The 23877-nt window shown below is 32.7% G+C and overlaps 1 protein-coding gene across 5 annotated transcripts in view; it reads left to right on the top strand.

Moving 5' to 3' along the window:
- Positions 1 to 23877, top strand: part of LOC135845675 (sushi, von Willebrand factor type A, EGF and pentraxin domain-containing protein 1) — a 165774-nt gene that overhangs the window by 54445 nt on the left and 87452 nt on the right. For 3 of the 5 annotated variants that reach the window (XM_065364442.1, XM_065364443.1, XM_065364441.1), the window contains exon 1: positions 20791 to 21118. The exons of 1 other annotated variant lie outside the window; for it this stretch is intronic. In XM_065364442.1, the coding sequence (XP_065220514.1) occupies positions 21022 to 21118 (97 nt within the window). In that variant the 5' untranslated portion in view covers positions 20791 to 21021. Of the gene's footprint in view, positions 1 to 20789; positions 21119 to 23877 lie in introns of those variants that run through there. One more of the 5 variants, XM_065364444.1, reaches the window with a different exon arrangement.

Here is a 23877-nt window from a genome sequence, read left to right as displayed (position 1 = left end):
CTTTATTTGTGTACAATTCACTTCTGGATCGTCAACGATTCCTGAACAAATGGCTGGAGGCTCCAAAATGACTTGAAATTTACCTGCAGTCGACTTCATAGCGTATTGAAATTAGTTTGCAGAATTAATTTCGGCTTTCCAACTCCATTTGATAAGATTTTGTTGGAAATTCTAGTTTCAAAAATCTTCTGGAGGCTCCAGAACTGCTCAAAACGGTTTGAAACAGTTTCCAATCGATTTGGCAGGTCGAAAATAGGGTATATCCCAAATTTCAGCTTTCTAGGTCAATGTGGTAAAATTTTGATTTTTTCTCACATTTTCGACAAAATTTTATTTTTGAAAATTCACCAAAAATCGAAAAAGGCACTTTAGCACTTGAACTTTTGACAGATGATGAATTTTTGCCTGCTCTTTCGATCTACTTTTGTACGGTTTAAAAATGTTATGCTAGTCCTATGTTGGAACGCAAAATCTGCGATTTCGGCTGACCTGTCAATCAAAATGACCGCCATTTTGTAAGTAGGGCCACCTTTTTTTTGAGGACAAGGGTTAGAAATGTTCCTTAGGACTCCCCCTTTAAGAAAAAAGTGTCCCGGAGGATCGGCGGGGGCGGGACAAGTGATCCTTATGCGGGCCTCCCGACTACATAGTATGAATCACGTCTATAGGTTCGAATTTCGAATCACAAATCAAATCACGACATGTTTTATCGTAATTCCCAATATATCGTGATTCAAATTATGTATCATTTTCAACCTTGATTTTGAGACAAATTAAAGTACCTAAACAAAATCAAATTAAACTAAAAATTGATCAAATGAAATGAATGAAATTGAAAAAATTACAATCAAGTTAGAGTGAATGTAGTTGTAGACGAATCAGGGGCGGACTGACCTATGATGTAACCTGACGATCTCCAGCTGTCCTGAGACTCCAAGGGGCCCCGTGGCCATGTTTAAACCAAATAAAATATACTATTTTCACTTTTTTTAAAGATAAATTTTCGCAAGCTTTTGCCCTCGCTTCGCTGGGCCAGTTTTTGTTTTTTTTTAAATTTAAAAATCAAAATGTTGACTAATGGGGTGGGGAGGAGGGGAGATTTTTTACATGTCCGTCTACACATATTGGTGAAATATTTCAAAAGTGCAAAAATATTAATTTTTTAGGTTTCTGATAGTATTTTTACTATACGTGATAAACTTGTAATTTTTTTTCTCGAAAATGAAAAAAAAATGTACCGCCTCAGTCCCTAAATGTTGAGCCTCAGAATCGATTGCGACCATTTTGAAGCCAATCTAAAGCCTCTAGCACTAGTTGGATTTTCTGCAGTATAATATCAAACTGCTGTAATATTAATTCATTCCATCGGGCCCTTTTTTGGAAGGAGCGAATGATGCAAACCGCTTTCTTTGAAAATTATTGTATATTTATTGGTATAATTATGCTACATAACGCTTGAATAAAATAAATTATTACTAAATAGATAGGTACTTAAAAATAAGAAAAACAATAGCCTAATCGTTGTGAATTGTGATATTTGCTGTAGTGTGCATGCTAACAACAGGCATCTAAAGTGCCACAGTAGTCAGTCATTACAGGTCTAATTCCCCACGCATATGCGCAGCCGTAGATGACGCCACGATTATCTGAACAAACCAACATTTTTCGTGATTCTACCTTATCCTGGAAGTCTCCATTTATTTCTTTACAATCCGGTTCTGGATCTACAACGATTGCTGAACAAATTGATATCCAGCCGGAAAAATCACAGATACTTGATCTGCAAAATAATAATGTATTGAACCACGGTTGCATCAAATGTTTAACAGAAATTCAGAAGTTATTATCAACAAAAAGAGATAACTAGACGAGCTAAGATCGGAATTTTTTAGGGATGATCGACGGGATCAAGAAGGAAGTAAATAGAATAATTTTGTGCATAACTATTTTTCAGATCATATAGAGGGTACCGTTATTACAGATTAGGAGGTAGGTACATACTATATGTATGTGGTTCATTCCACGTCAATTCGACCAAGAAGTGGTAAGGGGGAGGGTCGGCAATCTCTATAGCCCTTTTTTTTAAAGGCTCCTAGGGGGTGTCAAAGTTTTTAGTGAACTTAAAATATCATCCATTTCAGCAGTGGATTACTCGATGACCGCGATACCTACCAGAATGGATATTTTTCCAATAGTTAGGAGGTTTAAAAGGCTTTTGGGATATCATAAAAATCAGTGTTGCCACTTTTTTTTCGTACGAAAAATTAGCTCGAAAAGTTTCAAAACGTAGTTTTCATATTATTCCGACTCTCAAAAATTCTGAAAAAAATATATTATGGACAACTTTTTATGCTGAACAACGTATTAAAAAATTAGGATGGCATTATGTCGTAAAGTTGATTTAAAAAAAATGAAAATTTGTGAAAAAATGCGATTTTTAAATTTAAAACACGAAAAAAAGTTTTGACTAGTGAAGATGACCCATTTGACCCCTATTTTTACGTATCCATTGAAAAAGTTGAGAAAAATCTTTCATTTGATGAAATAAACGAATTTTAATTTTTTTCCTACGAGTGAGGTTTTTATTAAATTTTTCATAAAATACGTCAGAAAGAGGTCAAAATAACACAACTGAATTTTAAACTTTTTTTGATGTTTGGAAATTGAAAATTGAATTTTACCACTTCTTGTTCGAATTGACGTGGAATGACTCATATTGTCGATTGAAATGGTTGAACGGGGTTCCTGGTTACTTTATCAAAAATTACTTTGAAAATGTTTTTTTTCTCCCCTCTAAAAAAATTATCTTTTTACTAATTTTGTGTTCCGCGCACTTCTGATGGATGGTGAAAAATTATGATAAAAAAGTTGGCAAATCGAAAACCCCATCGAACTACGTATAAAAAATGAAATCAGTGTTTTCTTTTCTTTTTTTATGTCGAGGAAGGCCACTTACGCATTGTTTTCATCAAACTCCTTTGATGTTATTTTCAATTCTGCATGTACGTGTAAAATCGTCGAAAAAATGACTACGTACGAAAAAACGCGAAAATTCATTATAGATATTATAACTTGGCAGGTAGTTGGTAGGTAGTGTCGTAGAAAAGTTTCAGTAAGATAGTGAAATGAGCGTACACGACTGTGAAAAGAAACTATCATACTTCGTCTGGTTGCTGAATAATCGTCGAAATCCATAATTTTGGCTATCTTCTAAACCTCTCCATTTCAATATTTATTCCATAGTTTAATCTGTTCAATGACTGAATAGTGAATAGGTAGCACCTTCTGTATTTTAACAACGATACAATGACGTAGTACAAATGCCATATGGTACATGCCATACTTGATGGAAAGTATGTTTTTTTTCAATGCGCAAGAAAACGCTGACGCGTGACGTGCTCTTGATATTTCTCGATTGTTGCTACCTACTCGTAATTTTTCAATTTTCTTGAAAATTACGATTCTATTCTCCTTTGAGCAGTACCTAATTAGTTTTTTTACGCTAGAAATCAACTCATTTATTAGGTATAGAATATTTTTCTGATTTCCGATTTATTGGAGGGATGAGATCTGTGAAGTTGTACTCGTACCTGATTCGGAGTCAGATCCAAAAATGGGTTGAAATTCGCGAGTAGATCGAAAAATATCTTTTTTAGTAAATGAGGATCAATTTTTTTTTTTTTTGAAATATCATTAATTAAAGTGGATAAAGTTGAACTACTTGGGTAGTTGCAAAAATTAAAAGTAATGTCGTTAAACGAAGAGAACGAGGAGAAAAAAAAATGAGTCGTGAACATGATTTATGCATGGCTCATATATGCTATATAATCTTATGAATCATGAAATTCATTGACAAATTGGGGGAGGGGGGATTTTTTCACATGTCCGTCCACATATTGGTGTACTATTTCAAAAATGCAAAAATATTCATTTTTTAGGTTTCTGATGGTATTTTTGCTAGTGCCAAACTTGTACATTTTTTTTCTCGAAAATGAAAAACAAAATGTTCGACCAATCTTTTTAATAGGTAGGTATGTTATTCTTCATTTAAAAGACTAAAACTGAGATTTTTTCAGAGTTTTAACTGGTGGACATCTTGATTAACTTATATTTGAATTATAAGTTCTTAAGTCGATTTTTTTAGGTTTTTGAAAGTAGCAACACTGATTTTAACATCATTCGTCGATTACCCTTTCAGAGTACTACAATTTTTTTTAAAAAGTTCAAAATTCTAAAAAAAGAATCGAAAAAATGTCCAGTTTATCGTTTGATGACCTCTACGCATGATCTGATTTTTAAGAAAAATATCAAAGACCCATCGACCCATCGTGCCAAAGTCCGCCGATTTGGCATAGAATGACGCAATGCATGATGTATTTCGATTTAAAATTAGTCTAGAAATGAATTTTGACCACTTGGGTGGTCCGGAAAGGGATTCAGGGGTTCTCAAAATCAAGCAGTTCAATTTTTTGTAAAAATTATTACACATAGGAAAAATTTACAAAAAAATCTCTCAAAACTGCCTCAGCCTCTCAATGTTGACCGTGTCGGAATCCATGGTGATCATTTTGAAACAAATCTTTAGGCTCCAGCAAAAGTTGGCTTTTCTCCAGTAATTTCAAATTGCTTCAATTTTATTTCATCGGTCTATCTTTGGAAGGGGCGAATGATGCAAGCGTTTAGAACATGCATGTTTCTTTGAAAATAATTGTATTTATCGGTATGCTACAGAGCACTTCTACAAAATTAATAAATAATATAATATATGTATAATTGAATCGGTCAGTGCAGAAAGGTAACAAGTCACATTTTTGAAAAAAATTTTTTTTGCGGAAATGGGGGTTTCAAAGTATGGCGGATCGACTGGTGATGTCAGATTTCCGCAAAACTGCCGGGAAAGTGGTATTTGGGCGCAGAAAAAGGGCGGATCCGCATTTATGACTTTTTTGTAAAATTTTTTAAATTCCTTGAAAAATAACTAACATTTTTGAGAAGACCATTTTTTGAAATTTAAGTTAATCTCTGAACTGAAAAATGATGAAAAAATTAACAACTTCGACAAAAAGTCTTAGAACTCAAGGGGTTTTTGGTCAATTTAAACGGGATAGCAGTCTAAATGATGTACTTAGATGTAGAATCAAGCCCCATTCGTGCCCGAGAAATTTCGAAAGAAATTTTGTCAATTCAGTGCAGAAAGGGTCTAAGTCCCATTTGTTTAGGCAGCAACAGCACTGGCGCACGTGAATATTTTTTTTTGGAAACTGCGCTAAAAGTTGTGTCTTGGGGTCCTCTTTCAATGACCTTAAGCATGTTTACTGAAATTTTTTGATTTTTGAATGAATCAGTTTTTTGTTATTCCTGAAAAACGCAAAAATGGACTTATGCCCTTTCTGCACTGACCGATTCAATTATAGGTACGTAATATATAGAAAAACAATTGCATTGTTGTGAATTGTGATATTTGCTGAAAAGTGTGCATGCTAACAACAAGCACTCAAAAAGCCACAGTAGTCAGTCGTTACAGCTTCAGTTTCCCACGCATATACACACCCGTAGATGGTGCCATTATCATCTGAACAAACCAACATTTTTCGTTCTTCTATGTCATCTTTGAAATATCCCTTTATTTCTTTACATTCCACTTCAGGATCGTCAACGATTCGTGAACAAATTGCTGTCTGGCCGGGAAAGCCACAGATACTTGATCTACAAAATAACATTAACATTGAATCGCCGTTGCATCAAATGTTCAACAGAAATTTACAAGTTATCAGCAAAAAAAATGAAAATTTAGATACCCAGAGCCACTCTGAATAATGAACCAAGAATTCAAGATGGTTCTTTGAGTCCTGCCCTTTTTTTTTCATTGCATATCTATTTGCTTCAAGGCGCACTCGATACTAGTTTCTAAATCTTACTTTTTGAAAAAATCCAAAAAGAGGCTCTTTGGCTATTAGGTATAACTTGAGAAAGACGACTTACCCATCGTTATCATCAAACTCTTTTCTTGTTATTGCTAATTCTGCATGTACAAATACGTGTAAAATCGTCGAATAAATGACTACATACGAAAAAACGCGAAAATTCATTTTAGATGGAATTTACGAGTACATAAGTAGAGGTACCAGTTGGTAGTTCAATAATAATATTGTAAGATGAGTGAACGACTGTGAAAAGAAACTACCATATTTCGTTTAGTTGTTGAATAATCGTCGAAATACGTAACTTGTCATCTTTATAAATTCCCAATCTCATAATTCAATCAGTTTAATGTATGAATATGTATAAGTAATACATGTTCTAGCAACACCTTCTGTGTAAATATATTGACAACGATTTCAAATGTAGTATAGCCATATGGTACCTCCTTGATCGAAAATACGCGTATATGTACTCGTATGTGTTTTTCAATGTGCAAAAAAACGCTATAAACGTGCTCTTGATTTTTGTTAATTTCTACGTACTCGTAATTTTCCATTTAAAACAAAAAAAAATTACGATTCCATTTTACTTCGAGCTCGAGCAGTATAATTAGGTTTTTTCGTTTTACGCCAGAAATTAGTTCATTTACACAGTACGTATTTCTTTGATTTCTGAGTTATTGGAGGGATGAAATCTCTGAAGTTGTCCCCAATTCGTAATCAGGCCCGACAAGCGATGTTAGCGGTAATGAGTTGAAATTCGTCAGTAGATTCGGTATTTTTGTTTTTGTTTGGAAAGGACAACGTGGATGTACATTTTAAAAACTGAAATAAAAACATGATTTATTGATGATTAAAGCAATTAAATTAATTTTATAAGAATGTAACAAATTTTTGCCCATCATTATAAATTTTTTAAAATAATTTCGGGCCTTTTGAAATTTTGTGCCAGTTGTGCTAATTTTTTGTTTGTTGTCATTTATGAAATTATTCGCATTTTTAATAATTATGTTTCACTGGCCATTTTTACCAATTTTTCAGAATCTTTACAATAGACAGTTTTTTTTTTTTATAAAAATGTTATGCGATTTAAATATTTCATTTTTTCTCTCATCATTTTTTACAACTTTCATGCTTGTTTTTTCAATTTTATAAATATATTTGGGAAATTTTCTACAATTCTGACAAGGGAACTACCTGAACCGGCAGAAACGAAAATGAACGAATCAAAGCTAGATCAAAAGGGGACTACTCCAGGACCCCAAATCCAAAATTTCAAGTGCTGAAGTTGATTTATCGATTTTTGGTGAATTTTTGAAAATTGAAAAATCCAAAAAATTATCAATTAATCCAAAAATAGAAAATATTGATGAAAATTGAAATGTTCTCGGGAAGTAGTTCAGATGGCGTCTCTAACTCATTTACAACTATCGAAATTCGCAAAACCTCAATTCCAGTCATTCTGGAGCCTCCAGCGATTTTTTATTATTTCTCCAGAAACTTGAAATTGCTGTGCAACAGCTAAAAATCAACTTCAGCCCAAATAACTTCATTTGGGGCCTACGTGGGTTGCCTTTAACCAATTTTTGGGGTTGTCGCGAAAATCGGCGTCTGCCGGTTCAGATGTGCAGTACCAACCAGGCACATATGTACTTTCTTTGGAAAAAACCACATGTTGGAGCTTAAATCAGGATAGGTAGCATCACAATAGATGGAATATTAAACAATTAAACATTTTCAAGTTTTGCTGTTTATTCATTGCACAAGTCAATGAACAAAATACACATCTGAACTGGCAGATGCCGATTTTCGCGACAACCCCAAAAATTGGTTAAAGGCACCCCACATAGGCTCCAAATGAAGTGATTTGTGCTGAAGTTGATTTTTAGCCGTTCCAGAGCTATTTCAAGTTTCTGGAGAAATGGTAAAAAATCGCTAGAGGCTCCAGAATGGTCTAAATGGGGAGTTTACCTATTCGGAACGTCGAAAATAGGTCGGAGCTGGATTTCAGGTAGATAGCATTGCAAAAGATGGAATATTTAACATTTTCAAATTTTGGCATTTTTTCCAATGGGCAAAAATACACATTTGAACCGGCAGACACCGATTTTCGCGACAACCCCGAAAATTGGTTAAAGGCAACCCACATAGACCCCAAATGAAGTTATTTGTGCTGAAGTTGATTTTTAGCTGTTCCAGAGCTATTTCAAGTTTTTGGAGAAATGATAAAAAATCGCTGGAGGCTCCAGAATGACTGGAATTGAGGTTTTGCGAATTTCGATAGTTGTAAATGAGTTAGGGACGCCATCTGAACTACTTCCCGAGAAAATTTCAATTTTCATCAATATTTTCTATTTTTGGTTTAATTGATAATTTTTTGGATTTTTCAATTTTCAAAAATTCACCAAAAATCGAGAAATCAACTTCAGCACTTGAAATTTTGGATTTGGGGCCCTGAGGTAGTCCCCTTTCGATCTAGCTTTGATTCGTTCATTTTCGTTTCTGCTGGTTCAGGTAGTTCCCTTGTGAGACTCATTTTTTTTAAATGGTATTTTTTCATTTTTATTCAATTTATGTATTTTGTCGAAATTCAGAACAACTAATGCAGAATTTTATAAAATCTAACAAAATATCGTATTATTTTTAAAATCAATTTTTCTGTTTTTAAACAACTTTTATAACAATTTTAGCTGATTTTCTGAATGTTCAAGACTCCTAAATTGCTGACAAATGAAATTTTCATGTTTTTTAGTTATTATTGCGCAATTTTGGCGATATTTTATAACATTATTTGTAATATTTTCAATGGTTTTATGTACTCGTTGGTCGATATTCGATGTCAATTCGATCATCAAGTTTGGAGGTCTAGTTTTTCGATCTCGATCATTTTTTTTTTACGTTATCCACTCTAAAAACTTAGAACACCACCGTCTATTTATCTGCAACTGCTTGGGTACAGAATGAGCGAGGAGGGCTTTGTTTGAGCTTCCCCGAGCTCACATGATCCTTTTCATCGTGGCTGTCATGCGAAACAGTGAATGCAATCGTATTTGCGGTCAGCACCTTCAAACAGAGAAAAATAAAATTTTCAGATTATGAATATGTTTTTTGCTTGAAATTTGATGGCGCAGCTCTGATAATGAGAATGACTCAGAATTAAAATTGATCAGATCAAACTGATAAAATTTTTGAAAATAAATTAAAATCAAATAAATTGTATATTAAAATGTATTGAAACAGAATTGAAGAGTGATATTCCAAAACTCGCTTTGTCCATTTTTATCAAAGTTGGGTTTTCAGTGGTACCTGATAGATGAAGTATTAACTCACATTCCTACATCATCGACCTACCAAAATGAGGTGTTAAACTCACCTAAATAGCCGATTCACTAAAAATTTAAAAAAAAAAATGTTCCAAAACGCGCTTTGTCCATTTTTATTGAAATTTTTTTCAGCAGTATTTAGTGGATGAAATGTATACCTACACTCCTACATCATAAATCCACCCAAATAAAGTGCTAAACTCGCCTAAAAAGCCAATTTACCCGTTTAAAGGGAACCTGTTTTTCCTCTCTCCTGAAAAGTTGTGAAAATGGACAAAGCGAGTTTTGGAATATCACTCTTCAATTACATAATTGAAATTAAAATTAAACATAATACGTAAATCAAATTGAATTGAAATTAAATGCATTTTGAGCACGGTTGGGATGAATCACGAAGAAAATTGCATGAAAATAAAATATGTATCTTTGAAACAGTGAAAGTGAAACGAGTATGAGAATGACTGAAAATTGCTATAAATGGATCACAAATATCATGCCTGAAAAAATATTCGAATTTTGAATCACAAATCCAATCACGATATTTTTTATCCGAATCGTGATTCAAATCATACTCGTATATCATTCCCATCCTTGATTTTGAGACAAATTAAAGTAGGTACCTAAGTAAAATAAAATTGAACTAAAAATTGATGAAGTGAGTCACCTCTAAATATAAAGTTTTGCCAACCCGTTTGCTCTCGTTTCGCTCGGCCCAGTTTGATTTTCTTTTTTTTCAAAATCAGAATTTTCAATTAAATAAATTAAATACATTCAGTTTCTAAAATATTGTTAAAATGCGAATTTTTGAAATTTTTTACCCTCGCTTCGCTTGGGCATCAGTTAGGTGGGTATTCAAATTTCAAAAAATGTTTTATCCAAAAAAACACATTTTTAACTTGAAAAACCATTGTTTTCTGCCTCTTGAAACAGAACTACATTGTAGATTTTGCTTTGACTTCGTTCGGGCCTGTTTGCTTTTCATTTTCAAAATTGAAATTTGCTATAAATGTGATCAAATTGTTCAAAAACATTTTTTACCTCTCAAATTTGTAGAGACCTTTGCCCTCGCCGTGCTTGGACCGATTTCTATCTCTTTTCTAAACCAACAAAAATTCCATTTTTGAAACTTCCATAAATTCAAAATGGAAAACAGCGATTTTTTATAAGTCTTAAAACGAATTATATCGATTGAAGAGTGATATTCCAAAACTCGATTTGTCCATTTTCACAACTTTTCAGGAAAGAGGAAAAACAGTTTCCCTTTAAACGGGTAAATTGGCTTTTTAGGCGAGTTTAGCACTTTATTTGGGTGGATTTATGATGTAGGAGTGTAGGTATACACTTCATCCACAAAATACTGCTGAAAAAAATTGCAATAAAAATGGATAAAGCACGTTTTGGAAGATAATTTTTAAAATTTTTTTTAGTGAATTGGCTATTTAGGTGAGTTTAACACCTCATTTTGGTAGGTTGATGATGTACGAATGTGAGTTACTACTTCATCTACCAGGTACCGCGCTGAAAAACGCACTTCGATAAAAATGGACAAAGCTAGTTTTGGAATATCACTCTTCAAATAGCAATCAAATATGTGAAAATATTCATTTTAAGGCAAAATATTCGAAATGAAGTAGGTCTTAAATGAAAGGCAATTTTCTGAAACGTAAAATGATTTTGTTACATTTGTAATCGAAGTGCAACAAAAAAACATTCAAAAAAATATATTGGGTTGCCCTAATCATTACTCATTAGAAATAATTGACAAAATTGAGAGATGAAGGTCGAAATGAGAAATTTTCAACTGAAACTGCAATTTTACGCCATTTGGAGGGATGAGAGGTGATTTAGTAGTCTACACATTGTATCGCAGGAGTTTTGGATCGTAAGGAACCATTTCCGCTGGTTAGTTTTGAAATCGAAGGATGAGATCAATAAATCGTCTATTTTACTCGGCTAAGCTCTTTCATCTTGTCTCGAGTTCGACGTTTTGAATGGATTAGAGCAGGTGAATTGTAAATCAAGGTTACATGACGAATTGAAAAAAGTTCAGTTTAGCAAGAAAAAAAATTAAAATTGTATTTTTTGCAAAAAAAATCACTTAAAACTACCTCAATCTCTCAATGTTGATCTTCAGAATCCATTGTGACCATTTTAAACCTTAGTCTCCAGCAAAAGTTGATTTTTCTGCAGTAGTTTCAAACTGCTTCAATTTCATTTCATCGGCCAAATTTTTGGAAGCAGCGAATAATGCAAGCGTTTAGAACTTGAAAATTATTGTATTTATTGAATAAAATAAATTAATACTAAATAGATAGGTACATAATATGCAGTAAAACAATATGAGGACTCTCGGAATCAATCGCGACCATTTTAAAGCCAATCTGGAGCTTCCTGAAATATTGGCTTTTCTCCAGGTACTTCAATTAATCGCTTCAATTTCATATAAACGGTCAATTTTTTGGAAGGAGCGAATGATGCAAGCCTGTTTCTTTGAAAATTATTATATGTACATATTTTTATTGGTACATATTCTACATAGCACCCGAATAAAATGAATTAATACTAAAATATAGATATAGATAGGTACTTGAAAAGAAGAAAAACAATAACCTAATCGTTGTGAATTGTGATTTTTGCTGTAGTGTGCATGCTAACAACAAGCAGCTAAAGTGGCACAGTATTCTGTCATTACTGGTTTTTTTGCCAACGCGTATGCACATCCGTAGATTGTGCCCCAATAATTTGAACAAACCAACATTTTTCGTTTAACTATCTTATCCTTGAAGTCTCCATTTATTTCTATACACTCCGTTTCTGGATCTTCAACGATTGCTGAACAAATTGCGGTCGGGGCGCCCAAATTACAGATATCTGATCTGCAAAATAACATTGAACCATCGTTACATCAACAAATGCTCAACAGAAATTTACACGTCATCAGCAAAAACTGAAAATTCAGATGAACTGTAACCGACCCAGAGAACCAATCTGAATAGAGAACCAAGAATTTAAGGTTCTCAGGGTGTCATTCGATACAAGTTTCTGGATTTTACTTTTTGAAAAAATTTAATGAGAAGCTTTTCAGCTGTGTTTATAGCATAATAAATCACATATGCTAAAAATTTTAAAACGTCGGAAATTTGAAACACATTACACGTAACTATGTATAGTCATATTGGTGCAGGGTCATTCCACGTCAATTCGACCAAAAAATGGTAAGGGGGGGGGTCGACGATTTTTTTGAGATTTTTTCTGTCGAAAGATCTTCCAAAATGATGACCAATGGCGCAAATCGCAGCCCTCTAGCCCCTTTTTAAAGACTGCTAGGGGGTGTCAAAGTTTTCAGAGAACTTGAAATATCATCCATTTCAGCAGTGGATTAATCGATAACTGCGATACCTACCAAAATGGAACTTTTTCCAATAGTTAGGTGTTTTGAAAAGCTTTTTGATGATATCATAAAAATCAGTGTTGCCACTTTTTTTTGTACGAAAAATTAGCTCGAAAAGTTTCAAAACGTAGTTTTCATATCGTTCCGACTCTCAAAAATTCTGATAAAAATATATTATGGACAACTTTTCATGCTGAACAACATATTAAAAAATTGGGTTGGCGTTATTTCGTAAAGTCGATTTTAAAAAATTGAAAGTTTGTGAAAAAATGTGATTTTTTTATTTAAAACATGAAAAACAGTTTTGACTGGTGAAGTTGACCCATTTGACCCCTATTTTTACGTATCCGTTGAAAAAGTTGAAAAAACCCTTTCACTCGATGAAATGAACTCATCACAAAAAAATCAAAATTCGAAAAAATTCAATTCTCAATTTCATACATCAAATACCTGCCTTTTTTGTAAGAATTATTGTAATCAAGCTTCTATTAAAGTTTAATGAGGTTATCAGAAAATCTTACTTTTTTTGGCCAAAATTGAAAACAATTGTAGTATTTTTGGAAAATTTTTGCCATAAAAGTTTTTCTTTTACTTTTTCTTAAAATCAAAACTGCAAAAATTGAAAAAAAAAACTGTCGTGGCCAAAATTTTCAGAAAGTGAGACTTTTTTACATGAAAGTAAGCTTTTTGTCGCAAAAGATTGGTTTTTTGTTGTTAAAATCTTTAAAAAATGCGATTTTTCCTGAATTTTAGAGCGTTAAAACGCGATTTATAATCGCTAATGAGCGTTATATCGCGATTAATTTTACATTGGGTTAAATGGAGTTGTCTAGGTACCAAAACCTTGCAAACCCAACTTACGTTTTTTTGCAAATTTCATTAAAAAAACCCAAAAAATTTGGCTATGCAAAGTATTTTAATTCTACCAATTTGAGACGAATGTTATAAAGTGTAGTTTTTTCATTTCATCGTGTTTTGCATCTATTCTATACGTTTGATCTTCATTGTGTTGTCAGATCTCAAAAATGTGTTAGATATTGGCTTATTTTTTGAGAAAAACTTGAGTGGGTAAAATAATTATGTTAGGGGGGGAAAAAAACTGGTACGTTACCCCTATTACACGAGTTTACTGCTCTTTTCTTCTTCTTTTATGTTTTATGTCGAGAAAAGACGACTTACCCATTAATTTCATCGAACTCTGTTGATGTTATTTTCAATTCTGCACGTACGTGTAAAATCGTCAAATAAATGACTACATAATACGAGTATGAAAAAACGCGAAAATTCATCATAGAAATAACGTATGCAAGTAGGTAGAGGTACTAGGTAGTGGGTAGTTGTTGGTAGTGAGTGTCGTTTGAACAGTTTTTGTATGATTATATAAGGTGAGCGATCGACTGTGAAAAAAATACTACCATACTTCGTTTGGTTGTTGAATAATCGTCGGAATCCATATTTTTTGTCATCTTTATGAATCCCCAATCTCAACCCTCACGGAAAAATACTACTAGTATTTGCAAAAACTAGTAGTATACTTGTAATTCACTAGTAGTATTTCAAAAATACTACTAGTAAATTACTTCACTTGTAGTATTTGGCAAAAACTACTAGTTTAAATTCATGTTCACTAGTAGTATTTTAGAAGTACTAGTAGTAAGTGAAATCACTTTTATTTTACTAGTAGTATTTCGCAAAAACTACTAGTTTAAATTCATGTTCACTAGTAGTATTTTAGAAGTACTAGTAGTAAGTAAAATCACTTTTATTTCACTAGTAGAATTCAGCAAAAACTACAAGTTCAAATTCAAATTTACTAGTAGTTATTAGAAGTACTAATAGTATTCGAAAAACCAACTAGTTTTCTAGGAGCAAAAATTTGTCAATTTTGTTTGAAAAGCTAAAAAACCATAGGTCAAAAAATTATAAATGTGGAAACACTGTACCTATTGAATTTTTTTTTTTAAATATCTACCTACCTAATTACAAAAATTTCAATTGTGGTCCTGTCAAAATTATCTAGTTATGGGTAATGATTGAAATCAATCTGAAAATTGATTACAACTTCATTTCTGGGAGCTCAATAAATACAAAAAAAATGAATAAATAAATAAACAAATAAACAAATAAGTAGGTAAAAAAAATTGCGAGGTACCAGCCCCCTCCGAGGGGGAGGGGAGAGAAGAGGACCGGAAAAAAGTTCATTTTTAAGAATAAAACTCAAATTCCAGTTGAAAAATGAAAAAAAAATTTCGAGGCACCAGCCCCCTCCGAGGGGGAAGGGAAGGGGAGGGGAGGGGAGAGGAACGGGAAAAAAATGAGTACTTAATAGAAAAAAATCGCTTTTCCAATTGTTATTTAAAAAAATTTTCATAACCAAGTATGAAATTAGTTACAATCAAAGTTTGGGTAATCATGAGTAAAATATTATCAATTTATTAGCCTATGCACTAAATTTGAAAAGAATTGAAAAAATTCATTTAAAAAAATGAAAAACATTAATAAATCATCGTTTTTGTTTATTCCTGTTCAAATACATTGCAAAAAAATTTTAAAAATTGAAAAAAAATTTTTTTGATCAACCTTAATATTTTACTTTAAACCCCTAGTAGTCAACCACGAGTGGTGGCGTGCTCCTCTAATCCTTGAAATAAACTACTAGTATGAAGTATGATGATACTACTAGTGATAATACTAGTAGTAATTTTTACTAGTATGTATTTTCGTATTACTAGTTTTCTACTACTAGTTGGAAACTTCTAGTACTACTAGTGGTTTAACTAGTAGTAGAAAACTAGTAATACGAAAATACATACTAGTGAAAAAAAAACTAGTAGTATTTTTCTGTGAGGGAAAATTCAATCTGTTCAATGTATGAATAAGTATAGGTAATACATGTTCTAGCAACACCTTCTGTATAAATATATATTGACAACGATATCAGATGTAGTACGTGCCATATGGTACCTACTTGATCGAAAATATTAATTATGTGTTTTTCAATGTGCAAAAAAACGCAACGTACTCTTTGATTTTTGTCAATTGCTACGTACTCGTATCCATTTTTTTTTTTTTTTTTACGATTCCATTTTCCTTTGAGCAGTACTCAAGTTTTTTTTTGTTTTATGCAGAGAGGTACATTGAAAAAATTGAAATAAATAGGCGATTTATTGATGATTGAAGCGATGAAATTAATTTTATAACAATGTAAAAAATTTTTGTCCATCATATTCAGCATTTTTTAATAATTTTGGGCATTTCCTTGAAATTTTGTTTCAGTTGTGCTAATTTTTTGTTTGTTGTCATTTATGAAATTATTCGCATTTTTAATATAGCCCTATTTGACTGGCCATTTTCACGAATTTTTCAAAATCTTTACATTACGTATTAGAGTCATTCCACGTCAATTCGACCATGAAGTGGTAAGGGGGGGGGGGGTCAGCGATTTTTTTGAAATTTTTTCTGTGGAAAGATCTCCCAAAGGGATGACCAATGGCGCAAATCGCAGCCCTCTAGCCCTTTTTTAAAGGCTGCTAGGGGGTGTCAAAATTTTCAGTGAACTTGAAATATCATCCATTTCAGCAGTGGATTACTCGATAACTGCGATACCTACCAAAATGGAACTTTTCCCAGTAGTTAGGGGTTTTGAAAGGCTTTTTGATGATATTATAAAAATCAGTGTTGCCACTTTTTTTTGTACGAAAAATTAGCTCGAAAAGTTTCAAAACGTAGTTTTCATATCGTTCCGACTCTCAAAAATTCTGATAAAAATATATTATGGACAACTTTTCATGCTGAACAACATATTACAAAATTGGAACTGCGTTATGTGTCGTAAAGTCGAATTAAAAAATTTGAAAGTTTGCAAAAAATACGATTTTTTTATTTAAAACATGAAAAAAAGTTTTGACTGGTGAAGTTGACCCATTTGATCCCTATTTTTACGTATCCGTTGAAAAAGTTGAAAAAACCCCTTCACTCGACGAAATAAACTCATCACAAAAAATCAGAATTCGAAAAAATTCAAAAAATAAACGAATTTTATTTTTTTTGCTATGAGTGTGATTTTTATCAAATTTTTTATGAAATACGTCAGAAAGAGGTCAAAATAAGACAACTGAATAAATTTAAACTTTTTTTGATGTTTGGAATTGAAAATTGAATTTTTTTAAATTTTATTTTTTTTGTGATGAGTTTATTTCATCGAGTAAAGGGGTTTTCTAACAAAATTTTACCATAATTTTAAAATCAATTTTTTCGTATTTTTAACAATTCAGCTAATTTTCTGTATGTTCAAGACTTCTATGTAAATTGCTGGCATACGAATGTTTTCTGCTTTTTAGTTGTTTTTGTGCAATTTTGGCGATCAAGTGTGGAGGCCTAGTTTTTCGATTTCGTTGATTTTTTTTGTTACATCACCCACCCAAGAATCCCCAATTCTTTGGATACGGAATGAGGGAAGAGGGCTTTGTTCGACCTTCCCCGATCCCACATGATCCTTTTCATTGGGCCCAGAAACTGAAACTATTTATTGAGTCATGCGATACAATGAATACATAGCATATTTTTGAAGGTGCTGAACACGAATCTGGGCTCAGTTTTCTAATTCCACATCGTATTTGTGGTCAGCACCTTCAAACTGGGAGAGAGTCTCATATTCAAAGAAAATTGTAGATTATGGATGTATTTTGCTTAAAATTCGATGCCACATTTCTGATAATGACTCGAAATTGAAATCGATTAGATCAAAGACAAGTGATAAAATTAAATTGAATCAAATATAAATTATAATTGAATTGAAAATATATTAAGGTAAAATAAATCGTATTAAAACGCATTATTGAAACAGAACTATATGAGATGAAAATTGAAATTAATCGGATTGAAGTTGAAAATTAATTTTGAGCCGGGTTGGGACGAATCACGAAAAGAATTGCAGCATGAAGTACATCGTATCATGAAAACTGTGAAATGAGTTTGAAAATGACTGGAAATTGCTAAAAGTTGAGGTAAAATCGGCAACAATTATTGCTTGAAATATGTACTCGTAGATCATTCAAAGTGGATGAAGTCGTATGTAGAATTACGTGTCTGAAAATTCAATAAAGAATGTTGCAAAAATCAAAAGTATTGACGTCGTTTAATGAAGAGAACTAGGAGCAAAAAAAAAACAAAACAACAAAACAGTCGTAAACCATGTCGTGAACATGATTTATGGCTCATATGTTATAACCTTATGAATCAAGAATCACAAATCACGTCTGAAAAAATATTCGAATTTTGAATCACAAATCAAATCACGATATTCTTTATCCGAACCGTGATTCGAATCATATACCTATCATTCGCATCCTTGATTTTGAGACAAATTAAAGTACCTAAACAAAATTAAATTGAATTAGAAATGAATGAAGCGAGTTATCTGGCGATCGCCAAGGGCCCTGAGACTCCAAGGGGCCCCCTATATTTTCACCTTTTCTATGTATACATAAATTTTTGCAAACTTTTGCTCTCGTTTCGCTCGAGCCAGTTTGATTTTATTTTATTCCAAAATTTTTAATTACAAGCAAATACATTCAATTTCTAAAATTGTGTTGTCAAAATGCAAATTTTTGAAATTTTTACCCTCACTTCGCTTGGGCATCTGTGTTTCTTTTTTTCAAATTGAGCTCGAATTTTTATAAAAATCTACTGTATGTCACAAAAGTAGTGCTCGGTGGCTTTTATTTTCAAGTGGAAAGAGCTAGAGAGGTGAATGAAGCGGCGTTGAGTAGGGAAAAATAAAGGCTTTCTAAAGCAACCTTGAAAATTTCAGGCCCATAACAGGGTGTCCACAAATTGAAAAACCAGTTTGGTCAAAAAATTCAAACTGGTTTTTATTGGCGCAAATGTATTCTACACACTAAGACGACAAAAAAACGTGATATGAATTTTTTGAAACCGGTTCATTAATATGCAACCAGTTAACAAAAAAATACCCAAAAATTGAAGATAGAGAAAAAAGCTTGAAACAAAAGTTGTAGAGCGTGAAAAATTACATAATTCTGTCTAGTCGCATTTTGAAACCGGTTCATTGGTTCGCATTTAGCAACCAGTTTTTGACAATCACCTAAAAATTGAAGATATATGAGAAAAAAGCTTGAAACAAAAGTTGCAGAGCGTGAAAAGTTGAACCATTTTCGCTGATCGGATTTTGAAACCGGTTCATTAATTTGCAACCAGTTATCAAAAAATACCCAAAAATTGTAGATAGAGAAAAAAGCTTGGAACAAAAGTTGTAGAGCGTGAAAAATTACATAATTCTGTCTAATCGCATTTTGAAACCGGTTCATTGGTTCGCATTATTAGCAACCAGCTTTTGACAATCACCTTAAAGTTGAAGATCGAGAAAAAAGCTTGAAACAAAAGTTGCAGAGCGTGAAAAATTGAACCATTTTCCCTGATCGGATTTTGAAACCGGTTCATTAATTTGCAACCAGTTATCAAAAATTACCTAAAAATCGTAGATCGAGAAAAAAGCTTGGAACAAATGTGGGGCATGAAAAACTACACAATTCTGTTCAATTACATTTTGAAGCCGGTTCATTGGTTCGCATTTAGTAACCAGTTTTTGACAATCACCTAAAAATTGAAGATATATGAGAAAAAAACTTGAAACAAAAGTTGCGGAGCGTGAAAAATTGAACCATTTTCGCTGATCGGATTTTGAAACCGGTTTATTAATTTGCAACCAGTTGTCAAAAATTACCTAAAAAATGGAGATCGAGAAAAAAGCTCGAAACAAAAATTGTGGGGCATGAAAAACTACACAATTCTGTTCAATCAAATTTCGAAGCCGGTTCATTGGTTCGCATTTCGCAACCAGTTTTTAACAATCACCTAAAAATTGAAGATAGAGGAACAAAATTTTTCACCTCTCAAATTTTTAAAGGCCTTTGCCCTCGCCTTGCTCGGGTCAGTTTCTACCTATCTCTTTTCTAAACCAACAAAAATTCCATTTTTGAAGCTTCCATAAATTCATAAGGGAAAATAACAATTTTTGATAATACTTAAAGCGAATTACATGTAAGTATCAATTGGCGAAATTGTCTCTTCATCTTTTATTTCACTTTGAAAACTCGTAATTTTATTTGGCAAAATTGGTATTTTTGTCTCATGTCAAATTTTTAGTCCCCCCCCCTCGAAAAAAACACCTCTAGTTTTTTTTCTGTCAGGTTGACTAATTAATTTTTGAAAAATTTATTAGAAAGACAAATCCGAAACTGAAAAAAAAAAACAGGACGAGAAAGATTCTTAATTGGAAGGAGGGGATAACATTTTGAGTGCTTCATTCGGTGCATCCGCCAGCTCCTCCTCCCCCCCCCCCCTCCAGACGAATGATATTGAATTTAAGTATACATTCAATTAAATGAAACCAAATGAAAATGAATTACCTACCTAAATTTAATTTGATATGTACATATATTAAAAAAAAATAAAAATGAATTACATAAATACTTAATTGAAAAGAATAGAATTTTAAATTATGTAATTTTAATTGAAAATTGATTTAATTTAATTAAAATTGAATAGCAATAATTGTAACTATTTTGACTTGAAGAATCCGGTATTGAATTATTTTTTGGAAAATAGGAATTTTTGAATTTTCAAGTTTCAAAGTTTTCAATTTGTATTTCTTTCTGCATACCTCCTAAATCAGAACCGGTTGCTGAAATTCTAGCGGTATAGTTTGTTTGTGTAGTGTAGCCCTAGGACTACCATCTGGCTCATTTTCCATCAACCCCCCTTCGAAGAAACACGTTCACGCTAGATTCTCCAGCAAGAAAGCGTCGACGAACACCCGATCTAAACTTTTTAAATTTCGAAAAAATATTAAAAAATGAATGAAACGTCGAGAAAACAACGACCGCGGTAGCTCAGCCAATAGGAACGCGCGAAGAGGGTGAAAGTTGTATGATTATGACGTCATGTCCGATATACTGAGTACTGTGTACCCTAATTTTTGTACATAAGGTACAACTACTTCTACTTCTACTACTACTAAACCGTTGATACTATTTTTTTATGGAAAGCATCGCGGCGGTGGCGGGGAGATGAGACGAAGCAGGTGAAAAAAGAGAAAGGGGGAGAAGATAGCGTGGAGTTGCAGGTAGCGGAACAGGTCGTTAGTGTACGATGCGGTTTCGAACTGGAACTCCCGACGACCACCGTTTATCATTTTAGATGTGAAACCGGTAATGGACTCGAATCATGAACGTTGTTGTTGAGCAGGTGTAAAAAGTACGAGAATATACGACTTTGTTGTGTTTTTTTTCACGGTTTTTTTTTGGGGGCTTTTCGAGTGTATGTGTTTGTGTTCGTTTAGTTCGGGGATTTTTTTATTTCCAAAATGAGGAAAAAATATTGCGTTTTTTGTGTAAATAATAAGTTTTCGATTAGTGTGGTGTTTTTGTTTGTTTTATCTGTGTCAGCTGCCGTTTCCGAGAGTAAGTTGATGATTTTGAATTGAATTGAATTTTTTCTTGCATCTCGTGAATGGTTTAGTTATTGAAGAGTAGGGCTTTTGAAGGGCTTCAGTCCGGATGTACCTTTAAAATTGGATCAAATTTTGATAAGAAATTGATACATGTGTTTTGAGATGTTCGTGGGGTATTTTTCCATTTCCATTAACTAGGTCACAGAGGAGAAAAAAATTTCAAAGTGTAAACAAACCATTATAGATCTATTCTCTTGGTATTTTTCTCCGTTCACCTTGGCACTGTATAAATTTACCATTATAGCGATAAAAATATCCTAGTTGTGAAATTAGAAAGCGTCGGTTTCGGATTTTAAAATGCCATATAGAATCGTTGTATTCGTATTGTCGGCAGATTCATCAATGGCACGAGAAAGACGCGATGTACGAACCGTTCTATGGTAAACAATGACCCTCATAATTACATCTCGGCGTACCAAATTACAAAACAATACGTGACACGATTTCCGACCGATACTTGGTCAGTGGGTTTACGCAATATGATTTTTCTTTGGGAGAGACTCGTCAAATGTGTGTACTGTGTATCTATAAAAGGATTGGCACTTGCGAAATGTTGAAAAAAATAGGCCCGATAGAATGTTTTTGGAAGTGCGAGAATAATGATTTTAATTACCCGCCAGTTTTATTCGTAAAATGAATTTTTTTTCGATGTTTACCTTACTTATTGTGTGCTTAACACCGATGAAAAAAAAAGTAATGCAGGTTCACTTTCACGTGGATGTACCGTATACGTTGGTTTTTTTTTTATGACAAATGTAAACGCTCAAAAAAACACCATATACCAGAGGCAATTAATGAAAATGTTATGTTAATTAAGTGCCTTGTTACACAAAACGTGTACCTCTCTGGTGTTGTGTTTTTCGCGCGGAGAGAATTTTAAAAGTGAAAATGAAATCTGTATCAGAGTGGATTTTTTGGTAGAGCTTGTAGAGATGAAAATGAGGGAAATTTAGGTTTGGAGGGAGGGGGGGGGGTTGGAATAAGAATCAGGTTTATTGTCGCCCCTAAAAATATGAAAAATGGGAAGTTGAAAAAATTCAAAAATAATTACGTATGGTGTCAATTTTTTTAAAGGAACTGACACGAAATCCAGTCGAGGAACATTAAAATTTTGATTTGTTGGAATTGTTCTGGGGAAAAGGGTGGAGAAGGGAGGGATTCAAAATCGTCAAACTTGAGCTGAATTAAGGCTAAACTTAGCTATAAGTTGTAAGAGCTAAAAAGTGTGCAAAATAATTTATGAGACTTGAACAGAAAAAAAAAATTAAAAAATAAAGATATCCATAAAATCCAAATTTTATGAAAATAAAAAATTGAAGAAAAATGAAAAAGATATTTTCTCGTTTTTTCACCATTTCCATAAGACTTACGAGTGCTGTATGCTTAATGTGTTTTTGTAGTGATTGCAGACAATGTGATGAGTGGGTGGGAGGGGAGGGGGATTAAACAAGATATTTACAGGTTGAGGAAGTCAGGAAAATTATGAAATAATCGAAAACCCCATATATGAGCCGAAAAGTTGTAAAACGTAGTCAAGTGTCCTAAAAAATCGTCAAAAGTCGAGAAATGGTCTCAAAAATTTTTTAAAATCAAAAATTATTTTTTATTAATTTTATTTTTTTATCCCAAAAATACGATTGCTTTTTTTGGAGGGGGGAGATGGTAGTCTGCAATTCTACAAATTTAAAAAAAAACAATGTTGAAGAAAAGTTGAAAAATTTAATGTTGCAAATTTGATGACCCCTATGATGAAATAACTCGAGCTGAATGAGTAGAATTCTGCTGGAAATTTCGATGATAGGAACTTAAAAACAGACTTCAATGTTGTATTTTGAGAATTTTTTCTCAAATATCGAACAAAAACCCCAAGTTTCTGAAAAATGTACTTCAGAAAAAAAAACCAATTTCCAAAATTTTAGACGTTCGAGTTCATTTTTTGATTTTTTACAAACTTTTAAAAACTGAAGAACCAGCCTATCAAACTGCTATACTTATATTCAAAATTGAACTGAAGCCATTTTTTTTTTTTGAAAGTAGTAGTGTTCAAAATTTATTTACAGCCTATTTGCAGCCTCTCGAATGATTGTAAGCGACATTTTAGTCATTCTGGAGCTTCTAGTGGATTTTTTTTCAATTTTGAAAATTTTGTGCTCGAATTTTTGAACACGAGAATTTTCATGAATTCTTTTAAAATAAACACAACCTGACAAATTCGATATAAGCTGACGTATGGTGTAATAATCTAGTAATTATAAACACACCCCCCCCCCCAAAAAAAAATTATTGAAGTTTCAGCCGATTTACAAAAAAATGTTTTAAAATGGTTTAAAAAATATCTATATAACTTTAGCTTTTGAAATGATATGTACAATAAATGGGGAAAATTTTTTATTTTCGAAGTGTTTTTTCTGATCTAAACAAGTGATTTTGTTTATTTGATTTTTGTTTCGAAAGCTCGACTGATTTCTGTCCAGTTCTTTTTCAACTTCGAGTGTTTCTACGAAATTAAAATTTCGTTTTTTTTTTTACTTTGGTGTTGAAAGCTCCTAGTTCTTTCTTCGATTCATTTTTGTCTCGGAAGCTTGATCTGAATTGGATCGGAATTTTAAATATTTTAAATTCAAAAAGAAAAATTGTACAGGGGGGAAGGTGGAAAAAAGTCTTCGATATTTTGGATTGAGGATAACTTGAAGTTCTTCTCAGAAGCAC

The sequence above is a fragment of the Planococcus citri genome, chromosome 4, assembly GCF_950023065.1.
Source record: "Planococcus citri chromosome 4, ihPlaCitr1.1, whole genome shotgun sequence".
Lineage (NCBI taxonomy): Eukaryota > Metazoa > Arthropoda > Insecta > Hemiptera > Pseudococcidae > Planococcus > Planococcus citri.
This window is presented reverse-complemented; position numbering and strand designations above follow the sequence as displayed.